Here is a 14,553-nt window from a genome sequence, read left to right as displayed (position 1 = left end):
GCTGACTTATTCTGAGTAGTAACTAGTAAAAAGCTGGATGCTGCACATTTTCATATAAGAAGGTGTAACTGTGTTAAGAGGTAGTTGTTACGAGGATTTCACGAAATGTATTACTTTAATTAGGTATATAAAAAGGCATGACTGCGTTCACGATGACTGGGACTGCGATTTGACGAAATATATTACTACTTTTACTATCCGCTAATTATTACAAATTATATTACTATTAAGATTAGATTATCTAATTTTTTTATAGAACATAGCGGTTCTCTCTGCACCTTAACAGTGACAGCCTGCAAACTCATACCGAATGACATTGAGGCAGGGATACTGGAAAGCAATACAAAAAGAAATGTTTTTGCCTTTTTATGTAACTGCATGATTTGCCCAAAAATCCTGCAAACCAACGCTTCTAACCACAGGATGTAAATATTTGTGAATGAGTTTATTCAAAGATCATAATTTGCAAATAAACTGCTCTTTACTATAATGAAAGCTGTGTCTGTCTGTTCGAAGGCAGTGTTGATGACTACGAAAAAACTTGCTTTGTACAAGATTTGAACTCATGACAATTACTTCGCATTCCAACACTATTACAGCTGCATCAGTTATTCCCTGCGGTTTCTCAGCAAGCTTGATGATCTCTCACAGCGTACTGGATGGCCAGGGCAATTTTTACTGCTGTGTGGTTTAACTCGTTCTTTACCTTCGCAGACCGTGACTTGATGTTGCGCAGTTGTCTTCTTGATCTCAAGTAACCTATCATAAACTTACTGCAAATTTTTATGTGATTAGACTAGAGTGTGGTTCCAGTGTTGTCTGAGATAATAGTTATTATGTGTGCTCTTGAAACAAATAGATATCAAAAGGGGAATTCCCCACTCTTTGTAGGTCGCTTGTCATGAACGCTTGCGTAAGGTGCCGTCTTGGCAAACAGACACTAGGGCGCCACAGCATAGACCTATTAAATATACCATAGTTAATAAGTCTATGCGCCACAGTGTCCTCATATTGGACTTGCACGGTTGCAAAAAGGATACGCTCTGCACAATTTGCTGGACGAGCGAGGAGTTTGACCGCTATTAAAAGTATAGCTGTAAGTAGAAGTGTTAACTGTTGATTAAACAGCATCATCTCTTAAAAAATTCATATTATGTTATTTTTTTAGACTAGTCGCACAAAAAGAATGTTCTTATTCCTTACTTCCACCCTACTGATGAAACATGACAAGTATCAAAGTTATACTCTGTTATACCCCTCTTATTCCTTACTTTCAACCTACTGATGACACATGACAAGTATCAAAGCTATACTCTGTTATATCTCTCTTATTCCTTAGTTCCATCCTACTGGTAATACATGACAAGTATCAAAGCTATACTCTGTTATACCTCTCTTATTCCTTAGTTCCATCCTACTGGTAATACATGACAAGTATCAAAGCTATACTCTGTTATACCTCTCTTATTCCTTAGTTCCATCCTACTGGTAATACATGACAAGTATCAAAGCTATACTCTGTTATACCTCTCTTATTCCTTAGTTCCATCCTACTGGTAATACATGACAAGTATCAAAGCTATACTCTGTTATACCTCTCTTATTCCTTAGTTCCATCCTACTGGTAACACATGACAAGTATCAAAGCTATACTCTGTTATACCTCTCTTATTCCTTAGTTCCATCCTACTGGTAATACATGACAAGTATCAAAGCTATACTCTGTTATACCTCTCGTATACCTTACTTCCATCCTACTGGTAACACATGACAAGTATCAAAGCTATACTCTGTTATACCTCTCTTATTCCTTACTTCCATCCTACTGGTAATACATGACAAGTATCAAAGCTATACTCTGTTATACCTCTCTTATTCCTTAGTTCCATCCTACTGGTAACACATGACAAGTAGCAAAGCTATACTCTGTTATACCTCTCTTATTCCTTAGTTCCATCCTACTGGTAATACATGACAAGTATCAAAGCTATACTCTGTTATACCTCTCGTATACCTTACTTCCATCCTACTGGTAACACATGACAAGTAGCAAAGCTATACTCTGTTATACCTCTCTTATTCCTTACTTCCATCCTACTGGTAATACATGACAAGTATCAAAGCTATACTCTGTTATACCTCTCTTATTCCTTAGTTCCATCCTACTGATAACACATGACAAGTATCAAAGCTATACTCTGTTATACCTCTCGTATACCTTACTTCCATCCTACTGGTAACACATGACAAGTAGCAAAGCTATACTCTGTTATACCTCTCGTATACCTTACTTCCAACCTACTGATGACACATGACAAATATCAAAGTTATACTCTGTTATACCTCTCTTATTCCTTAGTTCCATCCTACTGGTAATACATGACAAGTATCAAAGCTATACTCTGTTATATCTCTCTTATTCCTTAGTTCCATCCTACTGGTAATACATGACAAGTATCAAAGCTATACTCTGTTATACCTCTCTTATTCCTTAGTTCCATCCTACTGGTAATACATGACAAGTATCAAAGCTATACTCTGTTATACCTCTCTTATTCCTTAGTTCCATCCTACTGGTAATACATGACAAGTATCAAAGCTATACTCTGTTATACCTCTCTTATTCCTTAGTTCCATCCTACTGGTAATACATGACAAGTATCAAAGCTATACTCTGTTATACCTCTCTTATTCCTTAGTTCCATCCTACTGGTAATACATGACAAGTATCAAAGCTATACTCTGTTATACCTCTCTTATTCCTTAGTTCCATCCTACTGGTAACACATGACAAGTATCAAAGCTATACTCTGTTATACCTCTCGTATACCTTACTTCCATCCTACTGGTAACACATGACAAGTAGCAAAGCTATACTCTGTTATACCTCTCTTATTCCTTAGTTCCATCCTACTGGTAATACATGACAAGTATCAAAGCTATACTCTGTTATACCTCTCTTATTCCTTACTTCTATCCTACTGGTAATACATGACAAGTATCAAAGCTATACTCTGTTATACCTCTCGTATACCTTACTTCCAACCTACTGATGACACATGACAAATATCAAAGTTATACTCTGTTATACCTCTCGTATACCTTACTTCCATCCTACTGATAACACATGACAAGTATCAAAGTTATACTCTGTTATACCTCTCTTATTCCTTAATTTCATATTGTATGACTCTCATGTAAGACACACATTGCATAGATAGCATTGTACATGAGGTATACACATGTGTCTACATCATGCATGTCTTATTGGGTTCATTTCTGTGTATATTCTGGGTATGCATTATACATTCTTTTCAGCTGATCCTATCTTTCTTCAATTGCTACTGATATACCCTCAAAGCTCAAAAGACTGGCTCCCACTTCACGATTATGCCATCAAAACTGCTTTAGCCAAAACAAATGTTACACAACAATGAGCATATCTGTACTAGAGCTTGGTGAACAGTAACTTCATTATCGTTGTTTGTGAGACTTCTAGAATGACCTAATAATAGCCAAACACTTTTGAGAATTTACTAGACGGCTCATATTTGGACGTTACACAGATATAAGTACTGCAAGTACAGGTGTTTAGCGTCAACAGACAAATAAATAGCATTATCTTCTCTTAGCTAGTTTATTTTATGTAATTTGGTTTTTAAGAATCATTGCTTTGGTTATACTAAAGATAATTGATCAGAGTTTAGACACTGTTATAAAATAACTAGCAGATGTTGACTAGAAGAAGGTACCAGGAAGTGGTAGCGGCTAACAAGCCCCTTCCGACTTTCCATTTTTCCATACATTTTGTCTGTCGCAAAGCTTTCTCAATTCATCTTAGCATAATTGTGGTCTGTTGCAATCGGGTGTTCGAATTTGATTTGCGTCGCTTGCAATTGCACTTAGTTTTTGCTGGTGATACAATAGCACAGTTGACGTTCCTACAACGTGAATAATATGTTCCACGAATATTTATGCTATAGGAATTTTACGTTATACGAACAGCAAAATACATGAAAGGTTACTATTCTGTTCAAAGATTGTCTCAAACTCTCTCCTCTTTGCCTTCAAATAGGAAAGTTTGTGACGAAAAGAAAAAATAAAAACACTGTATTTGTTTAAAATGAATTAAAACAAAATTATATATTTACCATTGTAAGAGTCTGTCTGTTTGTCTATTTCTCCAGAGCCAGAGTTAGAAGTTAGAATAAAAAGATTGATTTAAACGAGACTCCAACTCATATAACTCAGATTGGTAGACAGTCACTCTAACACCTGCACCAATCAACCACCTTTAAGTATTTCTGAATAATTGTGCACATAGTTATTTTCTGTACTTCATTAGCACTCCTGACTATCACTCACAGCACACTAGACTGCGAATTTACTACTCGTAAACCGTATATAGGGATACCCCTACATACCTTTTATCTCTCAAGAGAGGGAAAAAAGAAAATGACACTTTTAAGGTTAATTATGGGACGCTCGTATTCAAATCGAAGTCGAGATCTTGCACTGACTGGATGGTGTACTTTATATGAAAATTTCTATGTAATACAAAGCAAAAATCTAACAAAAATTCTTTACAATAAGGAGAGCATTATAGGAGTGTCCATTGTATTTGATAAACAAGTTGGTTTGCGTCTGTTGGCATTGGCGATTCATCGGCACAAACAGGGGCCCGCTTTTTTGATGCTTACGAGCTGCGATAATGAATGCTTGCCTTATAACAAATGAGATCTCTAAACGTTAAAAAGGTATTATTGGATACACTTGGGAGTTTTTTAATAGAGTTATATAAGTCACAACTTGCTGAAAGTGTGGCGGTGAAAGATAACTCCAAATTTATGGATATGCACAAATACTAAACGAATAGATAGATCTGAACTTAATTATCACCGGTCAACGCTGTTTAGAGAAATTTAAACCATGGGACAAAAATAAAAATTAAAAACAGTATGAAATAGAGAACAGTAAAGTAAATTATGCATATTGGAAGAAAAAACTATTTTTACATAACGCTGTTCTATAGTGTAAATTTACAAGATGTTGGTTTCTGGTATAAGATGTAGTGGTTTTCTGGAGATGTAGGAATGTAGTGGATGGTCAGACAGATTTGAGATACAATTTGAGTATTTTAGACAGCAAATATCTAATAATACATTTAGCTCATCAGCATTAACGGCTTTTACTGTCCATGTCAGGTAGCAAAAACCTTAAAGCATTCTAATTCTTCATTATCAATCTTTGATATAAAAAGATTCTAGCCTGAAGCAGCATATAACTTGAAGGACAATATATGATTCTGGTAGAAGAGTGATGGGCCTTTTGGTTTTACATTTATCTTTCTGAGCTGAACTAAAGCATGACAAGTAGATCAGCTAGATAACTAGCATCCGGTTTGAGAAGTCAAAACCAGCCAACTTTTACGATAACAAGAGTCTGTTTGTCCGAAGCCAAACAAGTTTTTTACAAACAAACTCTTTTACCAAAGTCTGGTAAAAGAGTGATAGGCCTTTAAATTTGGTTTTGCAGTGACAGAAGAGACAATATATGATTCTGTTGAAAGAGCAATAAACCTTTTTGGCTTTACACCTAACTTTTTAAGCAGAAGTAAAGCATGAGTTGATCATCTAAAATGCATGTCATGTACCGTTTTGATGATAGCTATTTATTCAATATTTTGTCACACATACCGTACCTCTTTAGAGTGGATGTAGGGAACCCGAAAGCACCTTGAGGCACCCAATGAATTGTCAAACATCAGCTAGATAAATAGCAACCAGTTTGAGAAGTCAAAACCTAAGGCCACACAAATGAATGATTGTAACATGCAGCCAACCTTTACTATAATAAGAGTTCGTTTGTCCAAAGTCAGGGTTAGAGGTTAGAGGTTATAAGTTAGGATAAAATACCATTTTTTGCTAGATACAAACTCTTGACATTCAGCTTGGTAAACCAACATTCTAACACCTGCGGCAATCCACCACCTTGCAGATAATTATTCTGTCTGCTTTAAAACAAAATTATACATTTACTATCATAGGAGCAGTGTCTGTCTGTTTGTCTGTCCCAAAGTAAGGTTTAGTAGTTGAGATGAAAAATGATTTCAATGAAACTCCTGACATTTAGAATGATAGATTCACACTCTATAAGGTTTACACCAATCCATCTTCTCTTCAATCTTCAGTTATTTTCTGTGCTTTATCGGCACACCTCACGATATCTCACAGCACTCGAGACTGCAAGAGTCCTAATTCAAATACTAATATAATACAATGTAAATCAATAAAGATAACTTTCATGTATGTCATCTGTGAGATTTATTACAGCCTTGATTCAAAAATGTAGAGCCCTAAACCCTATCTATATGTTATATACATGTAGATAGAGACTTACAATGGCCGACCAACATAAAATCTTGGCAGTACTCGATCTCTCTGAGAATTTCATACAGAGACAAGAAAATGTGGAGCTCAAGGTCAACAGGGAAGACTATTACTACATGACAAAAAAGAAGGAAGTTGAGAGAGCGGAGGGTGGCCAAAGAGAAATCGACATAGAGAGCACAAAAGATAAAAATTGTTATCCGGTTCTGAGACAACTTTCAAGACCAAAAAGTGAACGGCTTAACCTATCGGAGGGATGGCACCCTTTGCCCAATGTATGGAAAGGAGAAAACATTGACATTCTGTTACAAAGTTTGCTTCACCATGATCTAGTGGGTAAAGCGACATTCGTATGCAAAAAGAAGGTGCTGTTGGTGATTGCAACCTGTTCCCCAGAAGCTTGCCGAGGCATAGGAGTCGTTAGACTTCAAAACTCTTACTACCTTTACCTCTATCCTACTGAGAAATTTCCAGCAGATGGATATCACGGCTTGCGCTTTGAGCAGTTATTGACAACAACCAAAACCGGTGCTTCAAGAGAAATTGACCAAAACAAAGAATTTGGAGCCCTGTGCAAGGTAAACATAGGAGGCCATGATCTAATAGTTTCAGGAGAACTCGATTGTCTTGACGGTGAAAACCGTGTCGAGCTTAAAACTTGTAAAGACGGTTTCAAGACAGCTCGTCATGGTCTGTTACTGAAATGGTGGCTACAGTGTTGCTTCCTCAACATAGAGACCATCTATCTTGGGATTACAGAAACTGATGGGTCTTGTAAAGGGAAGTATGTTGATGCCATTGAGAAGCAGTCTATAACAGACCTTAAGCAATTGGTTGATAAGAAAACCAATAAGACAGGGCGCTGCCTTGCCAGGGTTAAGGTATTCTTGGAGCTTTTGAAGGATCATGCTACCGAAGAGGGCCAAGTTTATCTGGTCAAACGCCAAAGTGGTACTAAAAATTACACAATAGAAAGGAGTGATGATGCTGGAAAAGATTTCATCAACGCAAGGCTTAGGATTGAGTTAGTCCGCAGAAGCGCATAAGATGATATCAGATCAATTATCAACCATCAGATAAATTCATGAAGTAATAAAGTATGACATGGTTGACATGTGGACACCGTTTTCAGTAATGAGTCAAAGGATGGTCCAGAAGAAAATACTAAACTAATAAAGGACTGCTCTACATACTGAACAGACGTTCTATACCTGTACTAAGATATATGTATATATATGATAAGAAGATGCATGTTAGTAATAAAGTCGACCCTCCCTGATTCAAACTAATACAGACCGAGCCGTGTCAGGGTTTTTTCAATGTCCGAACATTACAACTTGAGTACTGTACATTAAACAGCTATTTCATCTCGCACGCATAATTCTAGGCTAGAATACAGTATGTACAGTATGGCTACATACACGTACAATATGCATGAGAGAGTAAAATATAGTCATACTTGCAAGAGGGTACAGTATAATTTGAATAGCAGTAATTATAGCAAGTGAAAATTACCATCGAAAGCCTGAGGAACTGAAGTCTGAAGAAAGAGGGTCGACTGTACACTTTCTTATTTTAGTTAGTTCAGTTCTCTTAGTTAGTTTTCAAGTGAACTTTAAGAACACACATTTAATGAGAATCAGTTTTTCTTGCAGTAGATGGATTCTTGTTATTGTTATTGTTAGGAACTACTGTTAGCCTTGATAAAGACCAAACGCAGCCATAAGTCGAGGAAGACCTGTACATATATACATGTACTAAACATGTACACCTGAGCCCAGAGTTTGTAGCGTTAACATGATTGGCTTTAGAATAGCATTAAACATTGTAACAAAGGATATCATTGGTCAGATGAGTGGTTATCATTTTGAAACTAAAACCCTCTCTTCTACCCAAATAACTTTATTTAGCAATGAGTACCATGATTTTGTTTTCAACTCCTTAAGATGCAGCAGTGAAAGTCAATGTTTTTGTCAATGTCAACGAACTATGAAGTCAATGTGACCAACTACCATACATAACCACAACGGTCAATACAAGTGCCGATAATACTCAATTGTTTCTGTCGAAAAGCGAAATTACTAATTTGATCATTTGAAAACATAAAGTTTTTAGTTTATTGCGAAGTAGATGACAATTGTGCTCAGCTAGAAAAAGAAAACTTTTTGACTGGCATCGGGTCCGGAATAGTGAAACAATAGAAAATGCTGTGGTGAGAGCCAGCCAGCCCTTTGACCTTGTCAAATCTCGACTCGGCTCGACCCGCTCAAGCTACCAATGAACATAGTGAGCGGTCCGGCATTCGGTAAAGGAGGGCGAATCTTCCTTCGCCTTCGTCCAGTTATAAAAAACACTGGCGTAAATAAGACGAGAGCAACTTTGCATCCTCTATATATTCTTTGTTGTATAATTATATTTACAAATACACGCATAATTATCGGACTATCCCTGCTTAGTTGATTTGAGATTGGTGTGGTGCACCGTGACTCCTAGACTTCCTTTACAGTACTTATAGCAATTCAGTTGGCTAAATTGCTAGATTGGCTTAGATTCACTGATGTGAAATGACTCGACTAAGGAAGTGTTACTCTGTTATGCTCCTTATTATTATTCTCCAAACATAATGGTCAAAACACACCGTGAAGTCTGCAATAGAACAGGTAGCACTAAGAAAAATGCTCACATGAGCTATAATCGCAAATGAAAACTGCATGTATATAAATGAGACATAAAAGCAATTGTGACAATTACATAACAGCAATTACAGAGTAAATAATTCAACGGTAAAACATCAAATATAATATACAAAATGTAACATACCTTTTGCCTTCTTAGCACTTAGCTTTGAACAAATGGTTAAACTTTAACTTTGCGTAGCATACGTATTGACAATAATATGATAAAGCATAAATTTCTAAAGAGAATTGCATCTGATCTGATGCATTGCAAATTTCTAACTGATTGAGCAGCCTGAAAGTATCGCCGGCAGCAAAATGGGACACAGGTGCTGTCGCACTCCTACTGGCCCCACCAGAAAAGGTCCCACGCCAGAGCACCAATTAAAACTGGGCTATTCGGAAGAACGGAAGAAGCAAGAGCCCAGCAACGGCTGGTCAAGCAAGCACCAACTGCCCACCTCTATGACCTGACAAGAACTCATTTCTGACCACAACATCCTGAACTAATGGGGTGTATGCGAGCACATTTTATTGTTCTAAAGTGTGAGTCAGCAATAAACAACAGGTGGCATATAACGTAAAAACTAAATGAAACTACAGGAAAAAGCTAGAAATACAAGCACGAGTTACAAAATCACTACAGTACTTGTAACCGCTACCACTCTCTGCTACTTTCTTTCAACTAATATCTGCTAGTTATTTTATAAAAGTGTTTAAATTCTGACAAATAAGCTTTTGTATAACCGAAGCAATGAGTCATGAAAACCAAATTACAATAATGCTATTTATTTGCCTGTTGACCCTTAACACCTAGCCATGGCATGGCTCTTGTGGGTATTGGGAGAGAGCCTGAGATACATAGCGAAAAAAAGGTAAGATAACTTCTGCAAAACTAGCGACATATGTTACATATGACGCTCAGACTGATACTAATGAAAGCGTGTCGTTAGATTCAGATCTCACAATATATTAGACGTGGAACGTTTAAAAGTCTATCGTCACGGTCACGTGACTCGATCTAGTAAAAGGCAGTAGTTCAACGTTTGCAGTTTCATTACATTTCTCTGATAAAAAAATGGAGCGATTCAAAGATCATCTATCAAAGCTAGGCATAGTCACACTGAGACCAGAACAGTCTCAAGCTTTACAACATGTTATAGCAGGTTTTGACCAATTTATAGTTCTTCCTACTGGCTTCGGAAAGAGTATTTGCTATCAGATGGCACTGTTTTGCAGTGGTAGGTCGAGTTGTTTAATCAATCATCATCAATCAATTGAGACCATGCTTTCTTCGAGCTGGGTACTGGGTTTAGCACAGCCTTGAATCTAAATTGAGTACTTTCTCATTCAGGGATCAACAGCTTAAATTCATGGCAGATGGTATCGATCCAAAAAAGTTATTAAATTTATATTTTATGAATTAATAAAATCTTCAACCAACAATTTTAGAATTTAATCTAAATAATAAATCACAAACCTTTCATTAGGTTTCTTATTTATTAATACTAAATAAATGACTACAAAAAGCCTATAAGAAAATCGTAAGCTAGGATCATAAATCTTTATCTTGTGATTTTTGGTTGAAATAAGTTTACATTTACTGATTCAATCAATCACCCTATTGATTGAATAAAACTTTAAGCCATTAACTTTGAGTTATTAGAAATAGAATATGATGGTACAGAATTAATTTGCAAAATCTGAGTATTATGGTAGACAAAACAACAGGATATTAATTTTTCCTCGCCTTAGTATTCGTGTATTACTGTAGGACCGTGTTGTTGTAGTAGGGCTATATCACCCCGTACAAATTTACAAACGCACCTTACCCGAAGTCCAATCGAATATTTTGTAGTAACCAAAATTTAATGTTTGTCCTTATATGGAATGCGTGGCCGGGCCAAGGCTAGCTACTGATACATCCCTCCCATCCATGGTGACATTGATGTTCTTATATAGAATGCGTGGCTGGGCCAAGGCTAGCTACTGATACATCCCTCCCATCCATGGTGACATTGATGTCCTTATATGGAATGCGTGGCTGGGCCAAGGCTAGCTACTGATACATCCCTCCCATCCATGGTGACATTGATGTCCTTATATGGAATGCGTGGCTGGGCCAAGGCTAGCTACTGATACATCCCTCCCATCAATGGTGACATCGATGTTCTTATATGGAATGCGTGGCTGGGCCAAGGCTAGCTACTGATACATCCCTCCCATCCATGGTGACATTGATGTCCTTATATGGAATGCGTGGCTGGGCCAAGGCTAGCTACTGATACATCCCTCCCATCAATGGTGACATCGATGTTCTTATATGGAATGCGTGGCCCAAGGCTAGCTACTGATACATCCCTACCATCCATGGTGACATTGATGTCCTTATATGGAATGCGTGGCTGGGCCAAGGCTAGCTACTGATACATCCCTCCCATCCATGGTGACATTGATGTCCTTATATGGAATGCGTGGCTGGGCCAAGGCTAGCTACTGATACATCCCTACCATCCATGATGACATTGATGTCCTTATATGGAATGCGTGGCCGGGCCAAGGCTAGCTACTGATACATCCCTACCATCCATGGTGACATTGATGTTCTTATATGGAATGCGTGGCCCAAGGCTAGCTACTGATACATCCCTACCATCCATGGTGACATTGATGTCCTTATATTTTAGACCTACACAATGTTTTGTCCACACATGCATGCAGGTAGGCTCCATGCCTCCCAAGAATGCCATGCGCATGCTGGTAGCTTCATCATCAAGTATTTTCTATTGATAATATGATGAAGCAGTCATTGAGCTGAACTCGGATTTTGTGTAGTATTCTTATTGTTGTTGTAGACCCACCTGCAAAGGTGATTATAATTATGCCATTGTAGGCGCTCATAAAACAACAGCACCAGAGACTGCTTTCATCTGGATTTAATGCTGTGATAGTCAAGTCAACAGATGATGCCCACTCCGCATTACAAAAGGATGCTATGGTCACCCACATCTTCATGTCACCAGAAGTGTTTTGCGACTTCTTTGTTCCAGCTGCCATAGAATCTGCAGATACATCCCTTTTCAGCCACGTGTTTGTTGATGAGAGTCACTGTGTTGTCAATTGGTGAGTAAATCAGCAACATAATTATATGCATATGCAGACAGATAGACAAATTTAGATATTACTGCTAGTTTGTTATCAGCTTGGGCATAACTCTGTATTTGTAGCAGTTTTTGCAGCAGCCTTTAGTTTATCTGATCTATTATTATTGTTTTATTAATCATAATCTGGCAACCCCCAACAATGTTTGACTTTGTCGTACACAGCGGCCTTTTTCATGATGTATTCTATTCAACTGTATACATATGCATGTATATGAATGTAAATATTATGTTGTTTATTACAGAAGATTATCGGACAAATGTACCACTGCTTTCCGGGGCAAGTTTGCACTCATCGGTAGAATTCGGAGTGTAACGCCTGAGGCTGCCATGGTAGCCATGACAGCTACAGCTACAGTTGCAGTAGAGAGACAAGTTTATGATCTACTGCAGATGACTGACTATAAGACTATTTATGTATGGCTCGCATCAGCAATACATATCAGGCCTTGCATGTTGTTGGTTGTAGGAAGCAATGGTTGACGCTGTTTGACCTCTCGTTATGCTCACTTATACCTTTATACCTATACAGCAAGCGACACATGACTCCCAAGCAACGAATGGAGAGATATTGTATATAAAGTCTTACCTTAACTTAAACTCATCTTCCATATCTGCTATACCTATAGTGTCCAGTTTGGTGTTCGATGTACGAAGTATATAGAGGTTTTTTGTACTGGCAAGCAACTGTAACTCTTCTTTGATTTGTCTATAACAATGAACATTCAAACCTTCAACATGAATTCACATAGATACATATAAATATGAATGTGATTTTCCCTTGGTTGACCTTAAAGTTTGCTTTAACATAATAGCTATGGCAGGAGAATACAGCCAAATCTTTTGAAGTACAATTGCAATAGCTTATATCAAAATATAGGCCCACCTCATATCATATTCCACAAATTATCAGAACAAGTCACTCAAATGTCCTTCTGTATTATAAAGGCATCAGGTAAGGAGACCTTGATTTGTGCAACAGAAACTTACTTAGCTGTGTTGGTCAGACAATCACAGCAACTTGTCTCATCATCATTCTGCTTCTGATCAAGCACCAACTCTGGTTCTATCAACACAATCCTGTCATGATCCTCAAAAGTTGTGACTAGGCAAGAGAGTGGTTCATTATCAGGATATTCAAGTCTTCTTTAAGTAGTAAGCTTGGCTTGATTTAGCTGTATGCCCAAAAAATATCTATAAAACAACCATATCAATGAACATTGAATGTGTAAATGAAGACCTTAACTAATAAAAATGAATTGAATGAATACAGTTGAACCAAAGATGCTCAACTAACTAGTGGACATTCTTGGTTGAACGAAATAGTTAACTCCATGGTTAACCTATCAAACATTGGTTAATCGTTACATTGTAAAACATGAGCAAAGACAGTTGCTGGTTTGTATCATCCAAGCATTTATTTTATAAACATAACAATAATATGGTCATATTCTTTCTCCAACATTGTATGTACAAAGTCACACCTGAAACTATACTTGCAGATAAAGATTGATTTGAATTATTTTGAATGGTTGGAGAGGTTTCAATTAACAAACCCTCTGCCGTATATAGTGTCTGGAAAAGCAGCCTTAGCCCCATAGATCAAACTGCAATCAGTAAAGCGGTTCATAAGTGCCTCTTTAATTACGTACAACCACAGCTTGTACTTCCTGTTCTTTGCAACCTCGACATTCTCGTAAACCCATGCCTGCAATGAGTGTGACATGTTAACAAAATAATTTCTGAGCAAAAACAACAAATTCTTCAGAGAAGTTTTTTCTACACCATACACAAAGTAAAGCTATCTGTCAGAACATTATAGCGTCGGATTAATCTGTGTCATAAAAGAGACACCACCATCTTAAAACTTACAATTAAAAAAGCTCCATTATGCACCAACAATGAAAAGTCCCAGCTTGCTGTGTTGTGTCATCCACTGAATAAGAAAGTAACGAGATAGTCAGAGTGAGACAAAATACAAAGCATGCAAGGATAGGAACATATGTCAACTGTTGATAAGTTATATTAACATGTACATGGTTTATTGAGGAAGCATGCCTAATCAATCGTAGGTAGATTGCAAGATGGAATACAAACTAGCCTGGGCATGGCGATGCCATTCTCAGGCTAACAAAATCGCACATATGGCTAGGTAGCATCATCTTGATAGAAGATGGAAGGAGAATTGTTAATTGGAGATAGAAAACATTAAAGGAAATCCAGATATGTCTTTACCTGTATATCATTCTGACAACCTTGCTATGAGCACCATTTGGTTTAACATGTCTTACTGTTTTTTTAGTGGGAGTGTAACCTGTGGGTGACTGA

At 37.4% G+C, this 14,553-nt stretch overlaps 1 protein-coding gene across 3 annotated transcripts in view; it reads left to right on the top strand.

Moving 5' to 3' along the window:
* The first annotated feature begins 998 nt into the window (after positions 1-998).
* LOC137393314 (uncharacterized) overlaps positions 999-14,553 on the top strand; it is a 35,007-nt gene continuing 21,452 nt past the window's right edge. Inside the window, exons 1-3 of one of the 3 annotated variants that reach the window (XR_010978283.1) lie at positions 999-1,096; positions 11,958-12,187; positions 12,471-13,073. Coding sequence is in view for 2 of the 3 variants with exons in the window: in XM_068079809.1 (XP_067935910.1) it covers positions 6,401-7,435 (1,035 nt within the window). In the remaining variant the exon portion in view is untranslated. Of the gene's footprint in view, positions 1,097-6,387; positions 8,812-11,957; positions 12,188-12,470; positions 13,074-14,553 lie in introns of those variants that run through there. The other 2 variants (XM_068079810.1, XM_068079809.1) reach the window with 2 other exon arrangements.

This window comes from Watersipora subatra, chromosome 4 (assembly GCF_963576615.1).
Source record: "Watersipora subatra chromosome 4, tzWatSuba1.1, whole genome shotgun sequence".
Taxonomy (NCBI): Eukaryota; Metazoa; Bryozoa; class Gymnolaemata; order Cheilostomatida; family Watersiporidae; genus Watersipora; species Watersipora subatra.
This window is presented reverse-complemented; position numbering and strand designations above follow the sequence as displayed.